Source organism: Notothenia rossii, assembly GCF_949606895.1.
Source record: "Notothenia rossii genome assembly, chromosome: 9".
Taxonomy (NCBI): domain Eukaryota; kingdom Metazoa; phylum Chordata; class Actinopteri; order Perciformes; family Nototheniidae; genus Notothenia; species Notothenia rossii.
In genome coordinates this window covers 32,070,887-32,085,267 of record NC_136907.1, presented here as the reverse complement: position 1 = coordinate 32,085,267, position 14,381 = coordinate 32,070,887, and the positions used below count along the sequence as shown (strand labels likewise).

Sequence of the window (14,381 nt, the reverse complement as noted above, 5' to 3'; positions counted from 1 at the left end):
TTTGTCATTTTTCTAATTTCTGTATTGCTTTTAAAAGCCCAATAATGTCCCATGTTATCACCCGAACAGAACTAAAGGGTTCAAAAGGTGAACATCGTATCAGGGTTAGAATAATGTCTCCTTATTCAGCGAGGGATCAAAGCAGAGGTTTATTAATGCAATGTTCAATCAAAAACAGATCTTCTGCATTTTGATTATCACATAGGCATTTGATTAATGGCAGTGATGTGACTATAGAACAGGCCCCTCTGTGTTACCTCCCCTTTATTTTAACCTCATCTCGCCCCCCCCCCCCCCCTCCTCAGACTGAGCCTTGTTGTCGCCCCTCTTTATCCCATGCAGAATGAATGGCACAGATGTTGTTGGACAAGACAGTACCCCTCGGTCCCCTTTCCCTCACTCCTCGCTCAGCATGAGGTCTGAAACTTGTTTTTTGATCATTGTTTCCCCCCCACCTTCTCCCTCCGCGGGAGGAAAAAAAGAGCCAAAGAGGAGGGAGATGGAGAGACCAGGAGCAGCCAAATCAGAGAGGGAGGGTGAGGAGCACACAGCCATGATTCAGGAATATGAAGAAAACAGTGTTTCATATCTCCAGATAACAAGTGTGTGTAGGTCAGCTCACATGCTGGATGCTAGCGGTCCACGAGTTCAGAGTTCCAGTATGGACAGTTCAGTGGAGCTTCAGTAGGGTTCTGGTCCTGCAGACAGGAAGTGAGGACTGAAGATGCGGGTTGGTGCGTGCCTCTTCCTGGTGTCCTGGATCTACACCTGCTCACAGTCCTCTCACAGGTGCATGGGCCAAGACGTGTGTCCATCCGAGTCTGGACAGGACAGAGGGTCAAAGAGCCGGGTCAGGGAGCACGCTGGTCCCGCGGCGGGACACCAGCATCCCCCCCACAGGAGCCGGCCACACCGCAGGAAAGGTGAGCCAATCACTGGACTTTAGACTGGAGACATTCTGATGCTAGCTGTGGAGATATAGTGTTGTTTTGCTGTGCATTGACGTGAAAACCATCAGCTAAAATCAGCTGACACATTTTGTAATTTTAACATTTTAGAATTTATCTTGAAATATAACATCCTCATCATTAAGTGTTGCATGCCACAGGGCTTAACATTTTTTTTTAAACAATGCCTCTTTCCCCCTTTAAAACATTTATTTATCTTTTCCCATTTTTTGATGTGATCCAAGAAACAGAAAAGTATTGAAATAGTCTGCACTCTGTCACAAACTGAGAATTGTATGATACATGTCAGATGGTTTATGAACACACAGTCATTCACATCAAAACACATGTACAAATGCTCGACCCCTGAGGGTTAAAACAGTCAGTTAAACAGACTTTGAATGAATTGATTTGACATGTGGGAGGGGGAGTGCTTTGTAAAAGGGACTGTCACACTTTATCACAGAACATATACTCATTGTGTAAACTATTTTAGTCCTAAGATCCTGAACAGAGCTAATGCGCCAACACATTTCTTCAAAACGTCATCCCTTAAAAATCCTCTTTACAAGCTAATATGATATAACTAGAAAAGGTGAGGAAGTATCATCAGGAGAGCTGTTGTAAAGAAATAACCCTCCATGAGGGTTCAAGTATATACAGTATTTTACGACATTTATCAATTGTGTAATAGATTTTATTCAAATATTGAAATGTAATTTTGTTTTTGTTTTTTTTGTTTTTGATGCCATAGTGTAAATATCTGCTTTAAGCTGCTACACATGCTCTGTGCGTTCACTACTCATTTATATCACATTCATTTCAAATTACAATGCAACCCTGAGCTCTGTTCGATAGATGTGATCCATTTCACAGATGAAGATTCAACTCATTGATCAAAATGTTGAAATGTAAAAGTAATGGAATGGGTGTCTGAAAAAAGAGTATTGCACACATAAACAGGATAAACATTCAGCTGACTTCCTCAGTCTTTACTTATTTAAATTATCTAGAGTTAATAAGAAAAGTGTTTTTGTTTAAACTAGCTTAAAGCGGTCATTCATGTTGACAGCAATTGTTGATTCCTTCACAAACACACTTGAATTACACTCTGAATTTACTCTGAAGTCAGTTTTGATCACATTCCTCTATGTAGCTGACACTTTCTTTCTTTTCCTCGCTCCATCCCGCCCTCCACGCCCGCTCCAATCCTCCTCCTGACCTTTGGTCCACAGTCTGAAAGGGGCTCCTTCCCTCGGTGCTTCTGTGCTCAGCCCATTCCCAGGGGCTGTGTTGAGCCGGGACTCATCCTTCATCCTCTCTAAAGCTTTTGTTGCACACAGAAAGCTGGCCGATGCCGGGGCCATCAAACCCGAGTTGTTGGATCAATATAAACATCCATCACTTAGCCCGGGCCTTTCTGAGCCGCACAATGAACAGCTCACTAAACAATACTTCACTTATGTGAGTCTTTGGAAGGAATGAACTAGCGGTGCTTTACTTATTTCTGGGTTGCATTTGTTTTACTGCGAAAGTAACTCCGTTTTCTGTCCTTCCCAGAGTTACAGTAAATGTCAGCAAAGTTGTTTTTATTTTAACAGTAAGTATAACACCTCTACTTTCTTTCTGAATTGCATTGCATTGTATAGGCCTACCCATTTTACACTGTAAACATACATGATGACTGTTTTAGTTAAATCCAGAATATATTTGTAATTGAGACACAAAGTCAGTATTTGAAGTTCTGGTTAATTCCGTTACAGTGATTTCCAGAACCACTATGACCGGCCTCGGCGGCCTGTATTCATCTGAGATACTTTGGGGACTCATTTCATGCAGGAGAGATCATAGTTTCCTTCCATTGTTCAGAGACTTGGGAGACTGTGTACTTCCTGTTTCCTAGCAGTTTGGACAGACTCAAAAATAAAAAACAACAATGGAACGTGGCTCGTGTTTAGACAGAAGAAAGTGGATTAATCCATTACAGCAATTCGTTTTTTATTTGATATCCGAAAAGTACAACAAAATATTTGACGCACACTCAGACTGTCAGGGATTTCGGAGTGGGGAGTTCTGTGAAGTTCAGTAGAATATATCTTAATAATTATGATATTAGAAATAATACAATTAAACAAATAAAACTATATCAATAACAATAATAACAATAATATAATCATAATCACAGTAGTATCAGAAACGTATTTTATTATTGTGAGTATTATTTATTGAGAATTAAAAATATATATTTATATTATACGATAACAAGATATAGCAGTACAAATAAGAGAGAACAAATACAATCAAATACTATGACATAGTGAATAAAAAGAATAACATATAGAACAATAATGTCAATAATTGTTCACTTTGTTGTCTTATGCTGCATTCTGAGCAACATTATCATTACAGTTTCAAGTGAGGAACAATCCTCTGGGTCAGAGATATGCACTTTCATTCAATCAAATCTTATGTATATCCACAAAAACATTTAAAATAGAAGATGTTTGTAAAGATCTAATAATAGATGGATGAGTGGATATTATAGTGATCTACATGGCGGCGGAATAGCATCATGGATTTTATTTTGAAAAGCTTCTGACCGGAAGCTGCAGTCGGTGCAGTCGCAGAATGAAACGAAGTTGGCGCTGATATTCATTATAGGACGCTCATTTACAAGTATAGTTGGGGGTTTAATTTACATATTTGTAAAGTTAAAAACAACGTAAAATATGGATTTGTTGATTTAAATGGACTTCCGGTTACTCGGCAGTTACAGATGTTAATAAAGGGATCTGTGACTTCACTCCTCATGATGACCTCAGCTGTTCTCATGAGAGTTTTGGCTGCAGTTTTCGCACTCGTTCATTCAGGTAAGTGACTTTGAGATTTGGGATCATTCACGTGTTTATTTAGTTTAAAACAGTGTGACAGATCCTACAGAATAAAAGCCTTTCACTGGGTTTACAATGTGCTGTTAACCGTGGAGATTCTGATGGTCCTTCATCATTAGGAAACAATTATAAACACACTTATTCTTATCTATCCAGTTATAAACACTATAAGAATAACTCATTGAATCGTAGAAGGTGTCACACTGATTGCAAATACAGTTACATCTAAATTAGTTTTTCAATGTGTAATTTGCCCAAAAATTAAAACGTGGGTCAGCTTGAAAGCCTTCAACACTTATAATTAAACACACTCACAGTGTCTCCACAAACTGCCCAGTTTAAACATTACGACGCTTCCCCGAGCCCAAATTGAGAGATCATATTAAAAAAAGCTAAAAGGAGTGCACTAAGCCTTATTAAAAAAGTATTCTTCATGTTTGGCTGAATCTTCTTTATTTTCAAATCCACAGGCTGAACAGGTGAACAAGCTGTTTTTAGCTTCCATTTTAAGATATTCCGGCTATAGTGAACACATGAGAAAACTACAGAAATACAAAAAAAATTGTGTTAATTGTCCTCACAAATTTAAAGCAATACTTGGCCATATTAGGATTATATCCAAGGTGTGAAGGAATGCATTTCCTCAGATGATTCTGTTTCCACATCTCTCTCCAGACTTTGGTTGTTTTTTGTGATCTTTCTGACCCTCCTTTATTTTGTAAGAATATGGCTGGTTGTTAATAACACACTCACAATTAAACAAGTAGTTTAAGATTTAATGAACATTTATTTGTTGTTGAGACAGGAAGCAGCTTCTGCAAAGGTTCCATCACTTCTCCCAAACCTCAGTACATTTCACATGAAGTGACGGAAGGCTCATAATAACATGTATTTTAGTTTGGAGAAGTAGACGGTACATTTGCACTCAGAGTGTCTTTGTTCTGGTGCGGATATTGATGGGGCGGGGGGGGGGGGGGGGGGGGGGGTTGATGTTCCTGAGAGCTGCAGCTTCCTCTCCTGTGAGGAAGCTGATCACCCTGCTTCCTTCAGAGTGTCATAGGAAGCTCAAACAATGGCATTCCTCTGCTGTGCTGCAGACAGAGCTTGTTTGTTAATATCCAGGGTTAACATGTTTGTGGAGGGTGTTCTGCTACCAGTGAAAGGAGCTCAGACTTGATGCATAGTGCAGTGCTGCAGGGTGTGGCTCCTCTGTAGGGCTGCACAGTTAATTGTAATGCTATCGAAATCACAATATGGGCATATCAGCCAAAAATAAGCCTTATTTGTTTTTACATCGTGCAGCCTTAATGTCTACACAAAAAATAAAAACTTTTCTGGGGTCTGTGTTGTCTGGAACCTTGTGTTCCTGGTAGGGTCTCCCATGGCAAATTGGTCTCAGGCAAGGGGCCAGACTGATTGGTTCGAAGACCTCATGAAAGACGAACTAAGAAGTGAGGATACCCGGCCCGAGATGGGTTTTCTCTGCAGGGTGGCTGGCGTCTCCCTTAGGGATAAGGTGAGAAGTTCAGTCATCCGGGAGGGACTCTGAGTTGAACCGCTCCTCCTTCGCGTCGAAAGGAGCCAGTTGAGGTTGTTCAGGCACCTAGTAAGGATGCCACCTGGGCGCCTCCCTAGGGAGGTGTTCCAGGCACGTCCAGCTGGGAGGAGACCGAGGGGTAGACCTAGGACCAGGTGGAGGGATTATATCTATTCGCTGGCCTGGGAGCGCCTTCGGACCCCCCAGTCAGAGCTGGTTGATGTGGCCAGGGAAAGGAACGTTTGGGGCTCTGCTGGAACTGATACCCCAGCGACCCGACCACGGATAAGCGGGAGAACATGGATGGATGGATGGATTTCATTTGTCATGAAATGTTTCCACAGAAGAATGATCTCAGTGATACATTATGACCTAAATCATCCATAAAATATTGTCTGGTATCAAATGCATTATACATCAGACACACATGACCCATCTACATTGAATATAGTTTATTCTGTCTTCACAAGTCACAGTCATTCAGTCTTGGTGGGCTACAGAAGTTTTCAGTACCACAGCTATCATAGAACTAAAATAAACCTGATCCCAATGAGTCCATGTAGTGAGATGTATAGGTTTCAAATTTTGGGAAAGATGAAATAAATATCAGGACGGATATAAACACATTTTCTGTCATCATAAAATGTTCATAATGTTATTTTTTAACGAAAATGTTACAGTTGTTATGGCGCTTTAATGTATTCAGTAGAACTCCAGCACACCAGTACGGACCATAACACCACTGTTGTGCAATAACACTTCATATGTGCAACGTACAATCTGACAGTCGTTGTTTCTTACCTTGTTTGCACTAATTAACACTGTGTCAACACTGTAGCACCAGGCACTATAAATTGTTTACTATTATTTGCTTCTACTTTTAAATGTTCACTTACTTTTATAATGCAGCTACTTATCTTTTCTACCTCGGAGGTGTACTAATTAGATTTTTTGTTTATTAATGTTTTTATTAACTATTATTTCTACATGTTATTTATAATTAATTACTGCTTGCCTCTTTATTTGATATGTTAATGAAGCCCTTTATTTCGTCTATTTGCACCGTGCTGTAACATTGTATTTTTCCTCTTGGATAAATTAAGCATTTCTGATTCTGATTCTGTGTCATCCTCAGGTTCCAGAGTTCACTCGCAGGAGTCGCCCCCCCGCATCGTGCACCACCCCTCTGACGTGGTGGTGAAGGTGGGTTACCCCGCCACGCTGTCCTGCAGGGTGGATGGAAGCCCCCCGCCCTCAATCCAGTGGCTGAGGAACGGCCAGCCTCTGGACCTGTCTCCAGGGGAGGAGGGGCTGCAGCCCATCGTGCTGTTGGAGGGGAGCCTGTTCTTCCTCAGCGTGGGAGGGGGGGGCCGGCGGGCTCAGTCTCATGAGGGGATCTACACCTGCGTGGCCAGGAGCAGCGCTGGGGAGGCCCTCAGCCGCAATGCATCGCTGTACATCGCAGGTAAGACCGGGGGGGGGGGGGGGGGGGGTCAAATCAACTTTTCATCAAGATGGGGTCTGAAGAGTCATGTTTTAATTATTAAAGTTAATACATGGCTTCACATAATGTTGAGAAACAAGCAGTAAGAATGATGTGAATTATGTTTGATTAGACTAGTTAGCAAGTTATGTTTCTAATGTGCCACAAACATCGTCTCCCTGAGACTCTGAACCAATGATTCTGGCTGTGCTGTAAAACATATCTGAAAGGCTTTTATATCTGAAATACAGTTAAAAAGTCAGTTAATCTGCCTGCTCTAAACACAAATGAAAAGTTGACTCTAAATGTTCAGGTTTTTCTGGGGTGTCGTCCATTTATTAAACATTGACAGACCAACTTTTCTAAAACACAAGGAGCAACCTTCTCTGAATATTTTGCATTCTACACTGGAAACAATTACACAAATCAAAGAATTGACTCCCCTAATCTAGGGATGTCCATGCAAGATATTCCAGTGAACAATCTAGCTACTGTTAAGGCTTTTTCACCTGTCTGCCCTCAGGTCAGATGTTATCCGATGAACTGAACAGCTGTCTGGTCCAGTGGGCTTGTTGAGACTAACAGTTTCCGCCCATTTGGAGTAGATTAAGAATGCATTATGCAGAATGTATTGTAGTCCGTAGTGACTTCAGTGTCATGGTCTAGATTTTTGTGCCTCAGATAACGTGTCCTGATCTGTGAATAAAAAACACCCTTTAGTGTTTCCATGTTCTTATTTGTCCCTTTAGTGACAGATTTAACCCAGGGTAGCTAATCTTTAAGAGCTTTTTTCTTTCCAGATTCCATTGAGTATTGATGGAATCTCTTCCTGAAATTTGGCGATAGAACTAACAGCTTTTGGCTAATGGTTTGTAGTCTAGTAACAGTACTTCAAAAGTTACAAAAAAATGGTCGGATAAAACAGGATTATGCGGTTCGACTAATAGTTGCTCAATTTCAATACCGTAAGTCAGAACAAGGTAGAGAGTATGATTATAGCAGTGGGTTGGTTTATTTACACTCTGACAGAAACCAATAGAATCTAATACAGAGTTAAATGCAACAGTAAGGCTATTTTTATCGTCGTCAACATGAATATTAAAGTCACCTACGATAATTACTTTATCTGTTTTAAGTACCAAAGTTGATAAAAACTCAGAGGATTCTGATAAGAATTCTGAATAAGGACCTGGTGCACGGTACACTGTAACAGAGGGCTTATCAAACTCCGGACCAAGGTCCGGATCCGGACCGAACTGCAAATCAATCCGGACCGAACCCTGTGTCCTATTATAACAAAAAAAAAAAAAAAAAAAAAGATTTCTGATTCTGATGTAAATGAAAGTGGACCTATTATGCTATATTGGAAAAATATATTGTAGGCCCATACCTATACAAAACATGTCTGTGAAGTTCTTTTTTTCAAAATACCAAACAGTTCACCCATTGTTGCCATCCCTCATTATGCTCAAACCCCTCTTTTGCAACCCTGTTAGAGAAACTCGGATTTTGGGTCCTTAGCTTGAAAAAAAAAAAAAGAGGAGGCGGAGCTATTGCCTGATCAGAATTCTACCGGAGATAAAGTTACATTCTGCTATGATAAAACGCCATCCTGTTCTAAACCACATCAAAGATTATTTCTGAAACAGTATGGTGTGAAGTCAACTTGGACAATCCTCACAGGAGATCAAAGGGTTACAAAGTCGGGCTGATTGACAGAGTAGCAGCTGTCTGGAATCATTCCCTAATTGCTAATCAGCGTCGCTGCACCTTTAACAGCAACACACCTGAAAGAAGGGCAGTAAGGAGACTGAGTAGACGGAGATAGGAGTGAACGTTGAAGTGAGTGCGAGATTGAGAGCAGCTGGTGGAATGGCGTCTTTGAGTCCTGGAGAGGAGGATATGGAAAGTGCATCTGAAGGAGAAGGAGGATGGAATGAAGTAAGGAAAAAGACTTCAAGAAAGAAGATAGACATGTCAAGTGACAGTCTTAGTGAATCTGATTCACAGAAGGAATTGAAGAAAGTAAAGAAAAGGATTGAGAATGAAGAGTGGAAAGTGATTGTGGAGTTTGGTGAGCAATCCGCAGCTAAGCTACATCCAGTGGCCCTGACTAAAGCAATTCACAAAGAAATTGGATCGATAAAACAAGCAAGATTTCTGAGCAAAGGACGGATGTTGGTTGAATTGATTAATGCAAAACAATAGGAAAAGTTACTGAAAATGAAGACCCTGAATGAAGTTCGAATTAAATGCCACGTTCCTGGAGCAAATCGGAAAATACTTGGAGTTATCAGTGGAGTTCCCATTGAAATCGGCATAGAAGAACTCAAGAAGGAAATTAAAGGGGGAAAAGTGACTGTAGTTAAGCGTCTTCCTTCTAGGTATCAGGGTAAGATAGTGGATAGTTTGTCTGTTCTTCTTCAGTTTGAAGAAATAATTCAACAGAAGATAATGATCGGTTGCATGAGCTTTCCAGTAAGAGAATTCATCCCTAAACCTCTGCGGTGCTTTAAATGCCAAAGGTTTGGGCATGTAGCAGACAATTGCAAAGCAACTAAGCCCAGGTGTCCAACATGTGCGGGGGAACATGAATATGGTAGTTGTACTGCAGGTGCTAAGGTGAAATGTTGTAACTGTGGTGGGGAACATAGTGCTGCATATCAGGGCTGTGAAGTGCAGAAAAAGGCCAAGGAGGTGCAGAAATACAAAGTGCAAAATAAAGACTCATATGCTGAAGCAACAGAAAAGGTTTCACTAAACATAGCTAGGAAATCCCAAGTAGCAGCAAGTATGTTCTCTTCAAAAGATTTTCCCAAACTCCCACAGGCAAAGGAAAGCTCCACAAAGTGTTCCCATAAGTGTGTGATAGGAGAGGATGCATTGTTTGTTAATAAGTACACATTTGTGGCCTTTATTGGAAAAGTGGTGAATGTTGCTTTACAACAAACAAAAAAGAGATCAAGACTGAAAACAATAGTGGAGGCAGCAGGTGAATTTTTGGGGATAAAGGATATAACCGTTGAAATGATGCATGATATGCTAGCCACCAATAATGATGATTCACAGATTAGTGAATAGATTAATGGGTTTTCTCATTCTGCAATGGAATGCTAGAAGCCTTATTGCAAATGGACAATAATTCAAGACCTATATATATCAGTTAAAAGAAAAACCAGACGTTATTTGCATTCAAGAAACATGGCTGAAGACTCATTTGGACTTCATAATTGGGGGATATACTGCTTTAAGACAAGATAGAAATGATGGCCAGGGAGGGGGATGTGCAATCTTTATCAGATAAGTCATGTCTTATAGTAAGCTAACATTTAAGAACAGTCATGATTTAGAAATAGTGGGTGTAGAAGTTTGGATTAATAAAAGGAAAATGAGTGTCCTGAATTTTTATAATCCATGTAAAAAACTCAAAATAGAGGAATTAGACAGTCTTTGCCAACGAAATGAAATAATATGGTGTGGTGATTTTAATGCACATAATACAATGTGGGGAGGGAGATCAACAGATTACAACGGACAGGTGGTGGAGGACTTTATGGAGGCAAAGGAATTAGTTTGTTTAAATAATGGGCAAGGTACAAGACTCAATTTTAGAGATGGAACAGAGTCTGCGATCGACCTAACTCTTGTAACAAGTGAATTAGCTTCTGGTAGCAGTTGGGGAAGTATTGGCAAATAACAGTATTGGGAGTGATCATCTTCCGATTATAATCAAGTTTGATATAAATCATGTGGTTGAGCTAGACGGTATCATGAGATGGACTTTTTCTAAAGCAAATTGGGAGATGTTTGCTAAATTGTGCGATAATGAATTGGATCAGATTGATATGGCAGAAAGTATTGATGAAATAAATGAGCAATTTACTTCAAATATAATTAAAAGCGCTAATCAAACTATTGGGAATAAAACTGGGAAACTTAGTACATGTGTTAAGATGGTACCGTGGTGGAACAAAGACTGTAATGATGCAATCCAAAACAAAATCAGGCTGTTTGGAAAGCTAAGAAAGACACATTCATTACATAATTTATTAGAATATAAAAAGGCACAGGCTCAGGTAAAGAAAATTGTTAAAAGAGCAAAAAGGGAGTGTTGGAGAGGATTCTGTTCAAGTATTGGGAGAACTACACCATTAGATAAAGTATGGGGAATGATTAAGAAGATGAGGGGAATAAGACAGCAGAGTAACCTGCCAGTATTAGAGATTGGAGGGGAAGTTGCCACTGGTGCTATGGAGAAGGCAGAAATTCTAGCAAACATTTTTGTCAAAGTTCATTCTTTGGAAAATTTGACAGAAGAAGGTAAGATCAGGAGACAGGAAGTGTTAGATGAACATCCTAATGTATATGAAGAAAGACATTCGTCGCAGAGTGTTGTAAATGTGCCTTTTTCTATTCAAGAGTTGAGAACAGCATTAAGTAAGTGTAAAATGACTGCTCCTGGGAAAGGTAATGTATGTTATATAATGTTGACCAAATTAAGAGATTTTTCATTAGGAAAGCTGCTGGAGATGTAAAATAAGATCTGGGAGAAAGGGAAGCTGCCAATAATATGGAAAGAGTCAGTCATTATTCCTATTAGAAAACCTGGGAAAGATCCAACTAGTCCAGGCAGTTATAGACCTATAGCTCTGACATCGCACTTGTGTAAAGTTATGGAAAGAATGATAACAGAAAGGCTGACATACTATGTTGAGAAAAATGAACTAATGACTCCTTATCAGAGTGGGTTTAGAAGAGGGCGGAGTACTTTAGATCCACTGCTGTGCCTGGAGTCTGAAGTCAGGAAAGCCCAAGCGAATAAGGAGTGTGTTGTAGCTGTATTCTTTGATGTGGAAAAAGCTTACGATATGATGTGGAAGGAAGGATTATTAATAAAACTGGACATTATGGGTCTGGGAGGTAATGTATATAATTGGATTATGGATTTTTTGTTTGGCCGTGCCATCAGAGTCCGAGTTGGCAAGTCCTATTCTCGAAGGCATGAAGTTGAAAATGGAACCCCGCAGGGGAGTGTCATCAGTCCTCTTTTATTTTCTATCATGATCAATGATATATATACACAAGTAGGATCTGATATTGGTAAGTCACTTTTTGCAGATGATGGAGCTATTTGGAAAAGGGGCAGAAATGTAAAATATATTGTAGCTAAGATTCAGGAAGCCATTACGGAAATTGAAAGCTGGTCTCTGACATGGGGGTTTAGATTGTCGGTGGAAAAAACTGAAACTTTATTTTTTACGAGGAAAAGGATAGGTGAGGAGGTTAGGTTAAAACTTTATGGAAAAGATCTAAAGAAAGTGAAGACATTTACATTTCTGGGAATATTGTTGGACGAGAGAGTCACATGGAGTACTCACATTGATAAAGTAGTAGTTAAATGTAAAAGGGTTTTAAATGTTATGACATTTGGACTACCTATGTTGCAAATGTATTATCTTTTCAATTTACACACGGCATCTATTGCACGTCTGTCCGTCCTGGGAGAGGGATCCCTCCTCTGTTGCTCTCCCTGAGGTTTCTCCCATTTTTCCCTTTAAACTGTGGGGTTTTCTCTGGAAGTTTTTCCTTGTACGATGTGAGGGTCTAAGGACAGAGGGTGTCGTATTGTCATACTGATATTCTGTACAAACTGTGAAGTCCACTGAGACAAATGTAACATTTGTGATATTGGGCTATATAAATAAACATTGATTGATTGATCGATTGATTATGAGGTGCTTGGCAGCCACTAAGTGGGGGGCTGATAAAGCTGCTTTGAGGAACGTATACACGGCCTTAATAAGATCAGCCATAGAAGATGGACTAATAGTGTATGGTTCAGCTGCATATTCTTCTCTTCAAAAATGAGAGAGTCCAGGCACAAGCACTAAGGATATGCTGTGGGGCAGTAAGATCTACACCAGTGGGGGCACTTCAGGTAGAGGTCGGAGAAGTACCTATTTCTTTGAGGAGAAAGCAGTTAATTGTTAATTACTGGGCAAATCTACAGGGTCATAAAGATACTCACCCTACTAAACAAACTGTACAAACAAGTTGGGAAAGTAACAAAATAAAAAAAGAAAGTTTTTGTTTTTGTGTTTCGGAAATATGTAAGGAATTCAAAGTTAAAGAATGGAATATTAGTCCGACGGTGTTGTTATCAGCTGTTCCACCATGGTTGCTACCTCAACCTATAGTAGATTTATCACTATTGAAACGGTTACATTCAATGAAAAACAAGTTCAATGTACAGGCTTATGTGAACACTGTTCTCCATGAACAATATGGGCACTTTATAAAAATATTTACTGATGGATCCAAAAATCCAGAAAATGGTCTAACTAGTTGTGCATTTTATGTTCCTGAGTTAAAAGTCAAAGTGGGAAAGCTTACAAGTGATCACATTGCAGTATATACAGTAGAGATGATGGCTATCTCTCTAGCACTTCAGTGGGTAGAGGAAATACAGCCAATGCGAGTGGTCGTGTGCTCTGACTCCAGTGCAGCTCTGGAGAGTATAAACAACTTTTCTTCAGAATGTCGTCAGGATATTTTACATGAAATTTTACAAATCATGTTTAGGTTAGTTCATCTGGGAATTGTTGTTCAATTTGTGTGGGTTCCAGCGCATGTGGGTATTAGAGGGAATGAAGTAGTGGATCAAGTGGCAAAATGTGGTTTGAAAGCAAGCCAGATTGATATTATGGTACCCATCAGTAGAGCAGAAGTCAAATCTTTTACAAAAGTGGTTATCGAGCAACAATGGCAAAAACTATGGGACAGTAACACCAAAGGAAGACATTTATACCAGATACACAGGGAAGTAGGAACAGGAAGCACTTGGGAGAGTAGTAGTAGAAGAGAACAGAGCATTAACAGCAGGATAAAATTGGGACACTCTGGACTAAACTCATCACTGCATCTGATTGGAAAACATCCAAATGGCAATTAAAACATCATTTATTTTTTAGCTGCCCGGATTATAACAGACAAAGATTCATTCTGAAAACTGCACTGGAACAACTCAACATCAAGGACATGGATTTCAAGACAATATATGAAAGTAAATCAAGAAATGAAGCAAACAAGCTGATCTTCAAATTCCTCAAAAGCACTGGTCTGAGGACAAGGATTTAATATGAACATTTAATAACTCAACAGTAGGTGGCGATATATGCTCCAAGTGGAAGCGATTCGCCATTAAAGAAAAGAAAAGAAGAAGAAGAAGAAGAAGGGCAGTAATCAAAGCTGGAGAGGGACAAACTAAAAAGCGTGCGTACAGCAGAAGAAACGAACCAGCAGAAGAAACGTCAAAGAAGCAGCACTGGTGCTGCCATAAAAAGCTGGAGAAGCGGCCGGTGAGAGACGAACTGTGTGGTTAGTTAAGAGTCATACAACTTGCCGTTTGTGGCGCATGTTAGAAAGTACGTTCTGTCATTTGTTTGTTTGATGTCCTCAAGCTAAAGCAACATGATTGTTGATTTAAAAACGAATGTGATTTGTTTATTGAGATATCTAGATTG

At 39.8% G+C, this 14,381-nt stretch overlaps 1 protein-coding gene across 2 annotated transcripts in view; it reads left to right on the top strand.

The window, feature by feature from the left end:
• The first annotated feature begins 338 nt into the window (after window positions 1-338).
• The window catches only part of robo4 (roundabout, axon guidance receptor, homolog 4), a 37,997-nt gene continuing 23,954 nt past the window's right edge, over window positions 339-14,381 (top strand). Inside the window, exons 1-2 of one of the 2 annotated variants that reach the window (XM_079651641.1) lie at window positions 339-923; window positions 6,511-6,840. In XM_079651641.1, the coding sequence (XP_079507767.1) occupies window positions 725-923; window positions 6,511-6,840 (529 nt within the window). In that variant the 5' untranslated portion in view covers window positions 339-724. Of the gene's footprint in view, window positions 924-3,541; window positions 3,818-6,510; window positions 6,841-14,381 lie in introns of those variants that run through there. The other variant, XM_079651642.1, reaches the window with a different exon arrangement.